Raw genomic sequence first — 17,928 nt, forward strand, 5'->3', positions numbered from 1 at the left:
TAGGAGGGTCTACAACACAAAACTCATGTCAAGTTTTGAAGAACAAATTTGGAGTAATCCAAGACTGACTCAGGGATGGCCGACGCGATTGAAGGCTATGAATTGCAAGGTAATTTTGACTAAGGTTGGACTTTTCTTGAACATATCGACGACACGACATTTTGACTTGGCAACATTTGACTCAAAATAGGACCAGAAACCAGTTTGAAGACTTTCAATGAGGTATGGTCAACTGAGAGACAAATGAATTTCCCAACCTGGATACAAAGGAGAAAAAGTGTCATGTTCAAGAGTGACATAATGCCTTTTACAATATAAACAAACATTCTTTTTCAATTTCCCCCACCATTATTGGTAAGTACCTCTTTATTTTTGTCAAGCTTGAGGAGGATAACATATGCTTGTCCTTTAAGCTCATCCTTCATATGAGTTTTTCAGAGTATTTTTAACAAACCCTAGGAATGAGTGGTTCGGTCTTGTCATGATTGACGAGTCTTACACTGCTTTTTTTTACGTGTCCAGTGCAGAGGTAATTCGACGCCGTTTTCATATTTAAAGAGTTTGAAAAGACATGAAAAGAAAACTCATTTAGTTCTTTCAATGTAAAATTCTAACGAGCCTGAAGAAATAAAGCTCGGTATTTTTCATTTTTAGGGAGTTAGGAGAAAAACATAAGTAAACTCTACAGTGTCATTTTTCGTAAATTTAGTTTCTTAAGCCCGAAAAGGGTAAAATAATGCAGGAGAGAACCCTATTGACCATGATTAGTGAGCATATACCTTTTTCATAAATAGTCCAGTTCAGTCAGTAAAAGGGGTAAACTTACACTGAATATACAAGTATTCATTTACTTTTACGAGTTTGAATAGTCAAGTACTCAACGATATTTTCATGTTTAAGGTGTAACATAGTTACCGATCAAACAAGAACTATTACCTCAAAACGGGTACTTTAGTCCAAAACCCCCCAAAAAACATAAAAAAACCCAAAAATGGAAATTGTTTTTGCCAGAATGATGTTTTTTTAGGGTAAATTTTTAACATTTTTTTTAAATGGAAGTCAAAACCATTTTTGTTTTGCAAAATGGATGAAAAAAACACCCTTAAAAAAATAAGTGTTGATTCTGGAATAACAAAAAAAAGGGTTACAATTTTGACATCTTTTAGCAATGGAGTTAAAGATAAAACATCCAGACTTTGAAAAACTATAAAATTCCAACAATTCTCGGACATGATGTTAAAAATTTAATATCATGTTTCGAACTTGATAATTTCAACAATTTCCATTCATGTTGTTAACGATAAAATATCTTGACTCTAAAAAACCTTGAAATCGTAATTTTTTTAAACCATAGCATTAAAGATAAAATATCATAATTCAGAAAAACCTTAAGATTTTGACAAATTTTCAACCTTGTAATTAAAAACCTCGAATTTTTAACACATTTCAACCATGAAAACTATGGAAAAATTATATGACAAACAATTTTTCAAAATGAACAAGTAAATGAAAGATTCATTATTCCAAGAGTAATTTTTATTTCAAAGGCTAAAACTATAGCTCTTTTCAAGTTTTAGGTTATTGCAACAAAAACCTAAAAATCAACCATCAAAATGAAGTGTTTCTTTTAATGAGGCATTAAAATTTCAACAATTTTAAAACTATCTTATACCAAATGTTAACAATAAATAATATCATGGCAATATCAGTGTATAATTTAAAAAATCAACATTAATTTCTAATATTTATTTACTTTTAATCAAAATATCAACTTTCGTAAATTGAATATCACATACATTAAAACATATAATTCAAAAACAAAGAAATGACCATAACTTCATGTAAGATCATATGGAAGTCAAAATATTTATTTCAAGTTACAATGCAAACATCTCTAAAGACATGAATCTATTTTAATTAAAACATTAAATCCAACAAACATAGAAATGACTCATAACTTCATGTAAGATCATATGGAAGTCAAAATATTCATTTCAAGTTACCACGCAAACATCATCTACATAAAATGTCTTAGACATTTATTCAAAATCATCCCTAGGGTCTGGCACACCATCAGAATCTACATCTTCAGATGAATGACTAGATGCAGATGAAGATGACCCATATTCTTCTCTTTTATCAACTAGAGCCCCATCTAAGTCAACATGCATGCCCACCATTTCAGGTTTCAAAAGTCTTCTAGATCTACGACTAGGTTCAACAAACTCTCATCTCAATGCTGTTCTTTTTGGTAGCAACTTTTTCAAAATATCTATGGTATTGAAGCGAAGAGTACCTCTCTTGTTAAATTGAAGTAATAGAAAAATATGTCAACATCTTCCAATTTTAATAGGTCTTTGTCGCGACGATTTATATTTGTGCCCTTTATTTTTCTCTTTCTGCAAATTTGTTTATCAACTACCATCTCTGGCTTGTACACACCACTGAATGGGTGGGTATTTGTGGCATACCAATGTACCTCAACAGTTTTAATATCTTCATTTTCTTTAATGACTTTTATAACATTCGCAACCCAAAATGGATAGCCAAGTGGATTTCCACCTGCTAATACTGCTATCATGCAACCCTCAACATCCTGCACACAACCAATATAGATTTATTTGTCCTCTTCTTGTTGAGAATTAATAATGTCTTGAGATTGTTGTTGTTTAACAATGTGTTTTTCCTCCTGTTCATTTGGCATATTTTGAGGCCAAATAAATGGAGTCTTCAAAAGTGTATATTCATTTCTTGATATTGAGATGATATCACTTTGATCATTGAAAAAAGACTTCCACCAAACTGAATTAACAACATCAAAGTAGTCGTATGTATCTTTAATACATATTTTTATTTCTTCCATACATTCATAATAATTTATCTCTCTTATGCCTTCGTGCATTATCGAGTAAATTTAGCAACTGATTGTAATAATATTATGTTTGATGCAAATATTGGATGATCTAGAATGAACTTCAAAAATGCTAAACCTGATGATGACCCCCATTCTGCAACAGTTGAATACTTCTTTCCCCATATAAGTGTTTTGCCATCAATTTTTTTGATACAAAATTGATGCTGGAAGCTAATGTCATTAAGTTTTTCAATGCATTTCTCCTCACCATGCGATACCAAAATAAACCTTTGCATGCCAATTGTTTCTTCCAACACATGAAAAATATGCTCTGGAATTTATGATTTCTTAATACATTCAATTAATGATGACAATCTTCCAACATTATTCCTCTTCAACGTTACTGAAAAACAACTATACATATGATCAATATGGTCATGAGTGTCCAACAAGAAGGAAACCAAACTTTACCTTTTTAAAAATTCCCAATTGAACAAGCATGTTTAGATATCCAAAACGAACTTGATTTTTATTTTCACGGCTTGTGTTGTCCAATCACAGATACAAAACTTCAAGAAGAATACCAGACCAATGAGAAAGCACATCATGGATTATAGTTATGGTAAGATTTGCATCATTATGAATATTTGGAGTGGTGAAGTAAACCCTTGGCAACATCTTCCTATTAAATACTATAAACCCAACCAAGTGAAACTGAATAAAATTTTCTTCCTGTAAATTTTTTGCTGTGCGGACAAAATGTGGTAGATGTGTTTTCTTTTGCTCCATACCATCAATTATCAAACCCAAATATTTATTTGGATTATCATAACACTTTTTTCTATGTTTATACAATTTTTGTCTTTCCACTTGTTTGCTGATTGCGATGCTCTTGAAGTGCTTTGACAATGGAATCTGCACATAAAACAAAAGAAATCTATTAATAAATATATTTTCATAGTTGATAACTATCCAATTTTCAAAAATAATATTATGAATGCATACCTCTTTCTGCCCTTTGAAATTGATCTCTTTTTGATTTAAGAGAAGCACATGTATTGCAAATCCCCATCATTTTCTTTTTAGGAATACAAACATTGTTGAATTCGTTTCTCCATATCCTCGTAAAATATGAATATGTAATAAAATTACTATCTCCTTTAGCACCTTCTGCATATTCTCTGTATATGTTATAGGTTTCTCGTCTTGAGAAATTATGTAGAATATGTATTTTGTCTTTATTTGGCATACACTCGCCATGCTTTGAAAAGAAGTCTTTCATCCATGACATTGCAGTAATTGTTGATGGTCCAACCTCTCTTTTACAACGTGCTTTTGAATAATATGTAGGGTCTTTTTCTAGTCTTTCTTGGATTCTTGACAAACGAAAATTACCAACTGAATGCAACATTTTGAAAGCCTTTCTATAGATCAATACATTCCCAATATGATAATCATAACTCGCAAGTGTAGATTGCATGCAACCCACTAAAAATGAATTTTGCATGCTTTTATTCATTGGAAAATATTTCTTCCTTTGCTCCAAAGAAAACTTGAAATCTATATGTTTCAAGCAATCCTTTCGACAACATTCGCTTTAAATCAGATCACCGATAGAACTTCTACTTGTGAGATATTTTGTCTTAACCCTTGTATAACTGGAATATTTTGGATTGATATGAAAAGGCCTGCTCCTACTCCTAGATACAATATTTGCTTACAACGTCTCTCTCATTTCATTATTATCTACAGAAGCATTTTCATCATCAGTAGGAGTAATATTATATTGACGAACATAGTTATAAAATTCATCACTATTATTGCTTGGAAAATATTCATTACCATCCTCACTTGAAGGAAATTCTTCACTGCCAACATCTGCACTTTTGAAATCTTGACTCAAACGAAATTATTCATCATCTTCATCCCTGCTATTGAAAACCTCCCTTGGAGGATTCAATTCATCGTCACCACGACTACCTTTGAAACACTCACTTAGATAAAATGCATTATTCACATCAGTGCCTCTAAAATTATCATTGCAAGAAACTCTTCATCCTCCCCTTCATCAGTGGTGGTTTCATAATCCTTGGGATTAGGAATAAGTGGAAACTTTGAATTTCTATTTAATGGAAATTCTTCATCCTCCCTTGCGTAAGTGGTGCTCTCATAATCCTTAGGATTATGACTAAGTCGAAACTTTGAATCTTTATTTACTGGAATTTTTTCATCCTCGCCCTCCCCTTCATCAGTGGTGCTCTCGTAATCCTTAGGATTAGGAATATGTGGAAACTTTGACTCTGCAAATTCTTCACCCGCCCCTTCATCAGTGGTGCTCTCATAATCCTTAGGATTAAGAATATGTGGAAACTTTGACTCTGCAAATTCTTCACCCCCCCCCGCCTTCATCAGTGGTGCTCTCATAATCCTTAGGATTAAGAATATGTGGAAACTTTGACTTTGCAAATTCTTCATCCCCCCCTTCATCAGTGCTGCTCTCATAAGCCTTAGGATTAGGACTATGTGGAAACTTTGACTTTGCAAATTCTTCATCCATCCTTTTATCAATGGTGCTTTCATAATCCTCAAGATTAAGATTATGTGGAAACTTTGACTTTGCAAATTCTTCATCCCTCCTTCATTAGTGGTGCTCTCATAATCCTTAGGATTAGGATGAAGTGGAAACTTTGACTCTGCAAATTCTTTATCCCCCCTTCATCAATGTTGCTCTCATAATTCTTTATCCCCCCTTCATCAATGTTGCTCTCATAATTCTTAGGATTAAGACTATGTGGAAACTTTGACTTTGAAAATTCTTCGTCCCTCCCTTCATGAATGGTGCTCTCATAATCCTTATGATTAGGAGGAAGTGGAAACTTTGACTCTGGAAATTCTTCATCTCCCCCTTTATCAGTGCTGCTCTCATATTCTTTAGGATTAGTACTATGTGGAAACTTTGACTTTGGAAAATTTTCATTCCCCCCTTCATCAGTGGTGCTCTCATAATCCTTAGGATTAGGAGGAAGTGGAAATATTGATTCTCTATTCATAGGAAATTCTTTTTGCTGTCTTTCATCAATGCTGCTCTCATCATCCTTAGGATTAAGACCAAGTGGAAAATGTCTCTCTATTCATAGTGAAATAATTCCTATTACATTCATGAAAATGAATAGAGTTGTTGCATGACGAAGATGTCGATGCTAAAGAAAGAAAAACTTCGCTATTAGAAGAATCTATGACCTTCAACCAGAAGATGTCGAATGATACAAATGCACTCTCTCACAATGACAATTTATAGCTTAGAGATTGAGAATTTCTTTCTAAAGTTCTCCTCCCCAAAATTTTTTGCCGAAAATTTTCTCTCCAAAGTTTGCCCCCAAAATCTTTCATTGAAAATTTTCCCTCCAAAAATTTCGTTTTTAAATATTTCATTCCAAAATTTGCATCTATAATTTAATTGAAAACATATTACTAAACTTTTGATTTTGAAAAATTTCACCCTAGTTTCTATTCAAAATATTGATAGAAACTCAAAATAATTTTTATATTTAATTTATTTAACATTGGCTATGTAACTAAATTAATTTTTATAATTAATATCTTATATTTATCCCATAATGAATAAAAACTAACCTAAAGCTATAATATTAACTATATATATATATATATATATATATATATATATATATTTTTAATTTTAAGTTTAATCCCACATTCAAGAAACGCTAATTAATCCCACAATCATCGCTATAAAATGAAATTCATTGTTTCTATTCATCACATCATATTAAGTCTTTTGGGTCTTGTTAAAACATTTGGAGTGATTTTGCGGAGGAGCTGCAAAGAGCTACAAAGGAGTTGCATTGCCATAGATAGCACATTCAATGAGAGTTTTACGCATTTTAAAGGTTAGTTTTATTTATATTTCGACAATTTATAGATGAATTTGGGGAAATTTTGTGTTTTTACAGAGAAAAACACATAAAAAAATCTCTTTCTTTAATATTTTTATAAGGACGAAAAAAAAAAAAAAAAAACTCAAATTTGTAGGATTTTTAAGAGAAAAATTAAGAAGATTTTTAATTTTTAAGCTTTTGAAATGAAAAATGGGTGTTATTTTTTTATTTTTTAATTTTGTTTGGAGCATTAAAATTCTTGCATGATAAAAAAAAAATAAATTCTGTTCAATTGGAAAAAAATACATTTATTTTTTTTTGTTATATATTTGTAATTTTTAAATTTTTTGTTTTTGTTTTTTTTTAATTGAGATTTTATTTATTACACTTTCTTATTTTGGTTTTTTTTATTGATTTTTTTCAAAATTAAAACATATCTTTTTGAAAATATTCTAAATTTAAATTTAAATTTAATTAAAAAAAATATTTTGAGGTTTTTTTTTTGTTTGTTTTTTTTTTTAAATATTAAAAAAAATTGCCATTGGCCGTTGGCTGGGGGCTTGGGTGGGCGGAGGGGTGCTACACGCAACACCCTCGCCTACTTGGGCCTCCGACCAGCGGCCAAAAGGTCGTAGGCTGATTTGCGCAACCCCGTCCGCCTGCCCGAGCCCCCATGCAACGGCCAAGGGTGATTTTTTTCAATTTTTTTATAAAATCAAAATTTTACATCTAAATATAAAAAATAATTAATTTAGTTTCAATTATAATTTTTTAATATAATTTAAAAACATTAATAGATTTTATATATATAAAATTTTAAATATTAATTTTTTTATATAATGTTTTTAATTTTGTAACCTTTTTATATATTATTTAACATAAAATTTATATATAAATTTTTTTATATATAACATTTTTTTAATTAATTAATATATATATATATATATATATATATATATAAAAGTTGATTTTAATAATTTAAAATTTAATATATAATAATATTTTTATAAAAATGTTGATATAAATATATATATTTTTAATTTATATTTAATAATTGTTTTTAATAATTTAAAAATGATGTATAATATATTTTTTTATTATTATAAATTTGCATATATAAATTTTATAACAACTTTTAAAAATAACATATAATTTAACTTATTTTTATATTTAAAAAACAATTATAGTGTCATTTTGTTTGTTTGTTTGTTTGTTTAAATAAATGATATATATGTTTTTTGATTAACTTATATATATATATATATATATATTTTCCGGGGAAAAAATCAAAACTTTTTATTAAGAGCGATAAAAAGTTTTACAAGCGATTGAATCATATGCCACCACATCTGGCTCAGGAGTCTGCTGTTCTGCTCAACATTTAAGGAGTTGTTCTGCTGTTCTGTTGGACACGAAACCTTTACATTCAACCTCCCAACGGAGGTGCAAAAGCAACCATGTAGCATATATGCGAAACAAAAACTGGGGTCTCCTTCAACAGAAGGAAAACAACCCCAAAATACAAAAAATATATATGTCTTAAAGCCCGTGAGCAGTTCCAAAACGGAGAGAAATTAAAAAAAGTCTGTTTGCTATGTTTTTAAATATGCTGCTACTGATAACAAGAACTAAAGAAAACAAAGCTGGAAAATACATAAATATACATATAATATATAATGCCGCTACAAAACTGCTGTCAAAATAAAGCTGGAGGTCAGATGTCAAAGAGACTGTGCATAAGGAGGCATATTTGATCTGACTGAATGCCCCTGTCTGATCTCTTCTATGACCCAGATGCCCATATCCTGTTGTACACCAGCTTTAGATAGCTGGTCTGCTTCTTCATTCTTGTCCCTGTAAATGTGGCAGATAGAAAAAATATTAAAAGATGCCTTTAATAAGAAAATTTCTTCCACTAGAGTCCTCAATATCTGATTATGACAAGATGCTTTTCCATTGACCCAATTTATGACATTAAGAGAGTCCCCAAAAATCTGTATCATGTTTATGTTTCTGTGAAGAAGCCAGCATAAAAGGTAGCGAAGAGCTGATAATTCCGCATAGTTATTAGTGCCATAACCCAGCCCAACAAAAGCTTTTAGTGAGTGATCAGGATCGATATGTATGCACAGGCCAGCTCCCGCCCTGTTATTTTGTGAAGCCCCATCAAAAAAACCCCAAGGGATGCCTTCCTGAATGTTGATTTGTTTTTGCTTTTTCTTAGGATCTTTTTGCTCAGGGGGCGGTAATGCAGAGTAAATGGCCGCTATGTTAGTGGCAATGACGAAAGAGGGAATGTCCTTGTCTTGAAAAATGCTTTTATTCCTGGCAAGCCATATTCCCCAACAGAATATGAGAGGCAGGTTTCTCAGGTTTCCATCAGGAAAGTCTTGCCACCATTTTCTCCAAGCTGACTCCAAAGAATCGAGACCCCACCTAGCATTTATCTTGAGCAGCGTAGTGACCTCCTCCCAGATCTGTCTTGTGAAAGCACAAGATATGAAAAGGTGGTTTATGGATTCATCATCTGACTTGCACAGTGGACATCTACCAGGCCCAACTAAGAATCTTGCCTGTAAAATTTCCCAAGTTGGGACCTTCCTTTTTAAGATACACCATAGAAAAAGTCTGGCCTTTGCTGGGCTTTTGAGTTTCCACAAATTTTTGGCCCACCAATCCGGAACGCCCCAGCCTTTCTTTCCCATCAAGAAGAGGTATCCATCTTTAGGCGAGTATTCCCCTGATTTACTCTGGGCCCACATCAAGCAGTCAGGTTCATCTTTTATCCTGACATTTGAACGTTGTAATTCTTTTATGAAACCCTCCCACTCAGCCTTCCATCTGACATTTATTCCCAAATCGACATCATCCTTCCAAGCCTGTCCCCAAATAGTAGACTGTCCGACCTTCTCCACCTGATTTAGTGCTGTAATACCTTTACTGTCCAGATGTCTGAGAAGTCCAGGTGATAAAGCATAGTCTTCATTGCATCCTACCCAAGGATCTCTGCCAATCCTGACAAGTCTACCATCACCAACTTTCCAAGCTAGGCCTTGTTCAATCACAGAGAAAGCTTCCACCGTGGCCTTCCATATGGCAGAAACATTTTTTATCTTCTTGTTTTGACTCCGAATCCAGTCTTCCAAGGGGATGGGGTTAATGTATTTCCTTTTTACCACTCTTGTCCATAAGTTTTCCATAGTTATTAGCCTCCATCCGGATTTAGCAGCTAAAGAGAGACTGAATTCTGGAAGTCTTTTAATGCCCCATCCTCCCCATTCTTTTGGTCTGGCCACTTTGTCCCAAGCCACCCAAGGCAGCACTGAGGATTCCTTTGTGCCAGCCCATAGAAATCTACTGTATATTTTCCTGATTTTCTCCAGCACTCCTTTGGGGATCCACGTCAGGGCAGCCCAGTATACCGGAATAGCTAGAAGAACTGATTTAATAAGAGTCAGCCTCCCAGCTCTGGATAACCACCTGAAGCTCCAATGTGATATTCTAGCTTCAATTTTGGCTATGATCCAGTTCCAATCCTCTTTTTTGTAGCCAACAGGCTTTAACCAGAATCCCAAATATTTGAAAGGAGTATCCAGGGGCTGAATAGGGAATGGAAATAAATTAGCCAGACTGTTCCTTTCCCTTCTTTCAAAATCTGCCACACAAGCTTGGGACTTTCTTGAGTTAATCTACATTCCAGTAGCTTTAAGGAAGAGATCAAAAATGCATTTTAATTCCTTTAGTTCATCAGGGGAGCCATTAGTGAAAATCAAAATATCATCAACAAAAAGGAGGTGTGTGATGAAGAGATTGATTGCTACCTCTATACCCTTTACCTTTTCCGTCCTTCTGGCTTTATGAATTAGTCTGCTTAGTCCTTCTGCCACAAGAAGGAACAAAAGGGGTGATAAAGGGCACCCTTGCCTTAATCCCCTCTGACTGTTGAAGAAAGAGGAGGCCGCACCGTTAACCAGAACTGCAAAACTGACATTTGTGATGCACCCCATGATCCAGCTAACAAAAGAATAGTTGAAGCCGAGATGTGTAAGCAACATCCGCAAATAGAGCCAACTGATCCGGTCATATGCTTTGGATAAATCAATTTTGAGCACATCTCCCTTCTTTTTCTTCATCCTGATACTATGAATAACCTCCTGGGCAACCCCAATGGCTTCATGAATTTGTCTTCCATCCAGGAATCCAAATTGTTCCATCGATATGTTTCGAGATAGAATTGGAGCTAATCTGAGAGCAATAACCTTTGCAATAATCTTGTAGATGCAGTTACACAAGGATATTGGCCTGAAGTCTTCGAAGCTTTCCGGATCATCCTTCTTCGGAATAAGAGCTATAAAAGTTGAGTTGAAGGGTCTATAGACTGCTCCTTTCTGTCTCGACTCTTCAACTACTTCAGTTATTTCTGTTCCCAATTGATCAAAAAAATGGAGGAACAACTCTATTGTCCAGCCATCTGGGCCTGGGCTCTTGTCCTTGCCCATGAGCTTCATAGCTGCTTCAACCTCCTCCTTTGAGACCGGGGAGGACAGAGCTTCTGTTTCATCTTCCTCAATGAACCTAGGAAAGCTTTGTGCCGTTTGGAGGACTTCTGCAATAGTTGCCTCCCCAGAATCTGAGAAAATATTTTGAAAATGTCTTTTCCCTAACCCAGAGAGCTCTGAGAAGGAATTGACCATCCTCCCTTCTTCGTTTTTAAGGCGCCATATAGTATTTGCAGCTTTCCTACCTTTAGCAAAGTTATGAAAAAACTTAGTATTCTCATCCCCCGATTTTATCCAGACTGCCCTACTTTTTATCCTCCATTCTTCTTCCTTATCCAGTAGGATTTTATTTTGTTGTTTCTCCAAATGGAGGATTCTGTCTTTGGATGACTGGGAGGAATAACCATCTACCTCCATACTTTCCAATTGCTTCAGTTCCTCCCTAATTGATTCCTCCTCCTTATTTTGCTTCAGCTTTCTTTCCTTTGCCCAGGAGATTGTGGCTTTCTTCAGATTTTTAAGATTCTCCATGAACAAAAAACTCCTATCCTCATCAGAGTTAGGAACAGGGTGGCTCCATGTATTATTAAACAGATTGCAGAAAGAGGGATCTTGAAGCCAAGCAGGATTGAACTTGAAAGGGGCGGGAGGCTTGGGAGGAGGGAGAAAAAGGTCTAGAAAAACAGGGAAATGGTCCGAGTTTCCTCTTTCCTCAACCCACTGTTTGATCATGGGAATTTTTGTTAACAGGGGCTCAGCTATCAGGAAACGGTCAAGTCTTTTAGCAATTCGATCCTCACCCATTCTTCGATTTCTCCAAGAAGGCTTTAATTTGATCGGAGAAGGATCAGTGAAATTGTTATCCGATATGAGGTTAAGGAAGAAATCTGAAAGAGGGTCTTCTCTGGCAGATGGCCCCCAAGCTTCAGCTCTGCCAATGGAGAAATTTAAGTCACCACCCAGAAGCAAGAAAGGGGTCTTCATCACCGATTTCATCATCAGATTGTCCCAAAAAGATTCCCTGCCCTGACAGGGCCCGTAGACATTTACCAAGGTAATAGGGAAACAGAAATCTGGGGAAAGAACCTCCATTCCCAATACAGATTTCATAGCCCATTGGTTTATAATTTTAATCCGTCCTTCTTTAATTCCAATGGAAATGCCCCCCGAATGACCAGAAGAGTCAACAGCAGTAAAAATCCATCCTGGTAAAAGAGTTTTTAGCAAGGCCTCAACCTCTACGGCCTTACCCAAAGTTTCTTGCAGGAAGATTACATCTAGATTAGAATTGTTTATCCACTCTTTTAATGCCAGTTTTTTAGGTTTGCTGGCCAAACCTCTACAATTCCAGGATGTCAAGATCATTTTATAACACTCTCAGGGGGATGGGCTGCTCTAAGAACCCCCGGGATAGAGTATTGCTTTCCATCTGCAACATCAAGCTTTGCTTTAAGCTTTGCTTTGGACATATCCGATTTCCTACCTCTCTTATTTTTGGGGCAACTTTGTTCAGAGGTTTGTCCCAATCCACCTATAGTCCCAGGATCACTAAGTTTCCCTCCCAAAGATCTCAGGTTATAGGGACAGGGAGATCTGGCAACCGAAAGAGAGAGGGGGGGCCAATGGTCTTCACGATTAATATCCAGAGCTGGTAAAGCATCAGCAATAATGTCTATGGAAGGGGATATAGGATTATTTTCCACAGATTCATCAGCATTATTATCATGTACATTACCGGTTTGAAGCATTACGGAATTATGTTCCATGGTTTCATAAACATTATATTCATGTACATTACAGGTTTGAGATGTAACATGCGGGGAAACAGGAACATGCTCAGGCAAAAGATGTGTAGAAGGAAAGGTCCTTGACATACCCTTTTCTTCGTCTTCGCAATGAGCTTGTATTGCCGGGACTGTCTTGACATGCTCCTCCACGATCACCGAATCTTTGACAGGTTCCTCCACATGCACTGTCGAAAAGTTTGCAATTCCCTAATTTCCCTCTTGGTTCGGGCCAGTTGCATCCACTGGGATTTTATCAGTTTCCTCTGCCTCCATATCCGCTACTCCGTGCATCTCCGGGATTTCGTTCTCCATGGATAGCTGATCAGGGTCTTGGACATTTCCTCTATTCGCTGAGGCTCGCCGAAAGTGTCGCCTCCTTCGCATCAGTGGGCAATCTTTAGCCAAATGCCCATACTCATGACAGAGATGGCATCGGAACGGAAGATATTCATAATCTAATATCTGCTCAAATACGTAATCCTTATACTGGAGATTAATTGTTTTTGCTAAGCCTCTGCTCGGATTAAGGGTGGCCAATATACGCGCCATCGTTTGATCCTTTGTGTGCAAAAAGGTCATATCTGCCTCCAGATATATCCCCAACCTGTTACCAATGGTTTTAAACACTTCTTCAGTCCACAGGAAGGAAGGCAAACCCGGGACACGAATCCACACAGGAAACTCGTCGGCTCTCTCCTTGAAAGCATCAAACATGGGTGTCCATTTCTTTAGCAGAATGGGAATGTTCCCAATATGCCAATTGCGCTGGAAAACCCATTCTGCCGAGTCTTTATCTACAAAACAGAGCTTAAACCAGCCCTTCCCTAGAACTTGAGCTTCAAACTGAAGCGGTCTATCCGTTACAAAACAGGATTCTCCCCACACTTGCAGAAATTCAGAGGAGTATTTCTTACCTCGGGCTCTTCCTACCAATGTGCATTCTGTGACAGCTAGGGATTCTTCAATAGATACCTCCATTCCAAGGACCAGATTGCCCTCTATCGCCTGAGATCCAATGGGTCTTTGAGACTTCCTCTTCACCCCTTTGAATCCTAAATCTTCCACCTGGGTACCATAACCCTTACGGCTAACGTTCCTTTCTGTGTTTGTCTGCGGAAGGCCCCCACTGGATGTTATCTCCGGCTGAGGCGGATTTTGGTTTGCCAAGACTGCTTCCACGTTCCCAGAAGATGACAGTCCCTTAGCCGGTCCATCAGAAACTGCCCGCACCTCAACAGGTAGATCTCCGGGGCCCTGAACAAACGGCCCTTCAAGGGTGTGGGATACCCTTGGCAGCGAAGCCCTAGTAATCGGGGGAAGCCCCTCAGAGGCCCTTAAAGGGCTGTTACTTGCAGCGAGCCCTAAGATTGGAAGATCTTCAAAACCCTTAGTCAGCTGAAAACGCGAAATGTCTTTTTTACCTTTTGGGTCCAAGGGTAATCCTTCTTCTGCTGCTCCTCTAGGAATCGAAACGCCGTCACTCTGCTTGGAACCGTCTTCTATGCTTGAATGAAGTTCCGCATTTCCCGCCGCCTTGTCCACTAAAGGAAACAGAGGGGTATCATTCGGATTTATTTCTCCAAGCCTCGACAGGTCGAAAGCCCCAAAATAATGCTCCACAGCCTGAGCGTTAGTCTCTTTCCCCCACATGGACAAAATGTCTTCTAATGCTGGGTCCAAATCGACTAAATCTGCGGGGTTAACCATGGTTATCAAGTAGCAGTTGCTGGTCAATGGCGAAAACCTTCACGGTTCTTGTTGGGAGAAACGAAACAAATGCGGTTGTTCAAGCTGTAATAAAACAAAATGAAATGTTAACTCGGGAATATGACAACAGGCCTAATCCGTCGCAGGGTATAACCTCCAGCTGCCACTCAACAGTGAACCCGCGCCGACAGCTGTTCTGCAGCCCTCTGACCTTGCAGACTAACCGTGGCCCTTGCGAGTTTCCAAGCAGCTTCCAGGTTTCGAAACCCTAGTCGCCTCCATGGTCGCCTGCTCGGATCATCATAAAAAAAACAAAGAGGGAATTGTTACATTTCTGCTCATCTAAATTATGCCTATATATATATATATATATATATATATATAATTGATGCCATTTTCCTGCAAAAAAAAAGAAAAAAAAAGAAGGAAAAAAACATATATGTTTTTCAGGAAGATGACATCAAGGAAGGTCTTTCTGAATATGTCTAGAAAAAAGACAACAATTCCATCATCTAAAGTTTCAATGCGCACATTTTAAAGACTGTCGAACATATCCGAACTGAGAAACATTATAAAATTCGACCAACTAGCCCATGAAGTACACTAATGATTATTTCTTAATGGATGAATTCACGAGAAATAAATAAAACAAACTTTACATGGCATGTTAAAGATGTTGAATCTGATGATACTACACCTCTATCTATATTGTGGTGTGCTTTACATGGGTGAACCATATGAAGTGATAAGCAAAGTACGAGACATATGTTTGGTGTCGAATTCAAACATTGTTTATGTTCTTGCAAAATTGCTCAAGTCACATGAAAATGTAAGATATTGTCTCTCAAAGAACAAGTATGATGCAGATGATGAATCTACACCATTGTGTGAAGAAATCTCATCCATCATTTTAAATAACATTGTAAATATGCTTATTTATACTTATGTGTTATGAATTATTGTAAAGATCATTAATTTTTTTTAAAAATGATTGATCATTGGCATTACCTTTGATCGATCTTCTGCGGCTCTTTTGCGGCATGATTAAAATATTTAGATGATTAACATTGCTCATACTTGATCTTTGCCATGGTCGACTAGAGAGTGATTTCAGATTCTGAGCAATATGCTTGATCGCAGTCTCAATGGTCCTCACAAAATCTCGCTCTCTTTTATGCGTCATGCCTTTTACTAGCTTTCTCACATATGGAGAAATTCGTCTTCTCAGCCTTCATATATTAAAGATCTTATGCGGATCGATCTTCTGTGGCATTATCTTTGATCGATCTTCTGTGCGGGTGGGGAACTTAATCATTAGTTCTGTGGCTCTTCTGCAGCTTTATCTTTAACATCTTTTGATTTTACCGATCTTTGATCGATCTTCTGCGGCTCTTTGGCAATCTCCTGTGAATTCCAGATTTGTGGCTCTCCTTTATAGATCTGCGACTTTTCACTTCTTTTCGGCAATCTTCTGTGGCCTTCTTTTTGGCAATCTTTTATATTCAACAGGAGAACATTCTCCAGATGGCTCCTAGCTTCGCAAAAATAGTTGCTAGCTCAGTTCGGTCCGCCTCTGGGGAGCAAACTCCTGCACATATCGTCATTGAAGCCCCAGCTCCCATTGTCCAGGTGGTCCAGGCCTCACTCGATGAGGCTTTGAAGTTCTCTGAAAGTGCCCTAATATGCTGATTCAATGGTTTGTGGCCGCGGCTAACAGCTCTCCACAATTGGATCTCGGAGGTATGGAAGCCTCTAATTCCTGATGCAATTAATATCTACCCCTATGCTAGGGGTTTTTTTATAGTAGATTTTGAAAACCCTGAAAGCAGATAATGTATTCTAGATTCCGGCCCTTGGTTTTGGGAAAAATTAGGCCTATTCATGAGGCCATGGAACCCATCATTCGATCCCTCAACAACAGTCATAACCTCAGCACCAATTTGGGTGAGATTGCCAAACCTACCCTTACATCTCTGGAATTTCTCTTGGCTAGAAGCCATTGGAAATGCAATTGGGAAATTTTACTGCAGGTGCCCAAAAACAAAGGAATATGCCAGGATCACCTATGCATGCATTTATGTGGAAATGAACTTCAGCACCGGATTCCCAGCTGAAATACACCTAACAAGTAAAGACTATGTGTGGAACCAGAAACTCGATTATGAAAGTGTCCTCTTTAGATGTCGATCTTGCTTTGAGACATGCCACCTAGCCAAAAATTGCCCAAAAGCCTCCCAGATAAATTCTGCTAGGAAAAATCACCACAGATCTACATGGTGGTAAGGAGCACAAAAAGAACACTACACTGTCATCAAAGAAGAATACTCTCAAGAAAACTCTAAATCAAAAGAAATCGGACAAGAAAGAAACAACCCTCAAGACATGCAGGGGCAAAACCCCGCCCAACAACAAAAGATCGAACTCAACAACCCCTCAAGCATCAACAGTTATGAGGATTCGAATACCACACAAAAGAAATCTTCATTTAACAGCAAAGAAGATCTCCTAGACCAAACTTCTCTGAATATCTTTGAAAGGACGAACAAAATAGACCAAGAAGCTAAGACATCAATGTCCCAGGAACCAGAAGAGATGAAGGAGATGCAAGATAAAGAAATTTGGAAGATCGTGGAGAAAAAAAAGAAAGCTACAACACCAATCTCGCTAAGAAAGACTAGGAACTAGACAATTAGAAACTAAGAAAATTATAGGTCCGATAGACCAATTTGGTCTCAGTGGATGTTAACCACCATCATCATCATCGTCATCAATTTATTTGATAGGATTTTGCTGAGAGTCTTTCAATGATGTTGTAGGTATTTATTATGTAGAGCCAAATATTAAGAATGTGATCATCAATTTCCATATAGACTCATAACAAGAAAAGAGAATGAAGCAAAGATCAACAATCCATGGCACTACAATGGTACATATAGGGGATCAACAAAGAATCCATACGGTGGGTCAATCTAACAAAGGTAAACATGTTTCTTTTGAAGATGTGGCAATTGTAACTGGAAAATATGTTTCCATTAGTGAAGAGGAGGTTAAAACTGTTGTTGAAAAGCAGAAAAGAAATAAAACACTGAAAAGAAAAATGCCCATGGATGTCGCTCTTCCACTTGATGATGAGGAGATTATTTATGTAGAAAAAGATATGTTAACTAGGAAGATGAATAAATAAA

The 17,928-nt window shown here is 36.5% G+C and overlaps 1 protein-coding gene across 1 annotated transcript; it reads right to left on the reverse strand.

The window, feature by feature from the left end:
* Positions 1–8,471: 8,471 nt before the first annotated feature.
* On the reverse strand, positions 8,472–12,614 carry LOC149200748 (uncharacterized). The gene is made up of 3 exons (XM_089401050.1): positions 11,669–12,614; positions 10,587–11,494; positions 8,472–10,349 (listed from the first exon to the last, which is right to left on the reverse strand). Exons 1-3 carry the CDS (start codon positions 12,612–12,614, stop codon positions 8,472–8,474), a joined length of 3,732 nt encoding a protein of 1,243 aa, XP_089257176.1.
* Positions 12,615–17,928: the final 5,314 nt, after the last annotated feature.

Source organism: Pinus tabuliformis, chromosome 2_1 (genome assembly GCF_031772625.1).
Source record: "Pinus tabuliformis cultivar Carrire ecotype Pingquan chromosome 2_1, CPIR1, whole genome shotgun sequence".
Lineage (NCBI taxonomy): Eukaryota > Viridiplantae > Streptophyta > Pinopsida > Pinales > Pinaceae > Pinus > Pinus tabuliformis.

Bases quoted from the DNA above. Each gene is read 5' to 3' on its own strand.
- LOC149200748 (XM_089401050.1), bottom strand. From the start codon at position 12,614: ATGATCTTGACATCCTGGAATTGTAGAGGTTTGGCCAGCAAACCTAAA. The intron at 11,495-11,668 runs GTATGGAGGTAG...ACTTTGCTAAAG, and splicing joins GGAACTGAAGCAATTGGAAA to GTAGGAAAGCTGCAAATACT. The intron at 10,350-10,586 runs GTAAAGGGTATA...TTCCCTATTCAG, and splicing joins AAGCCAGAAGGACGGAAAAG to CCCCTGGATACTCCTTTCAA.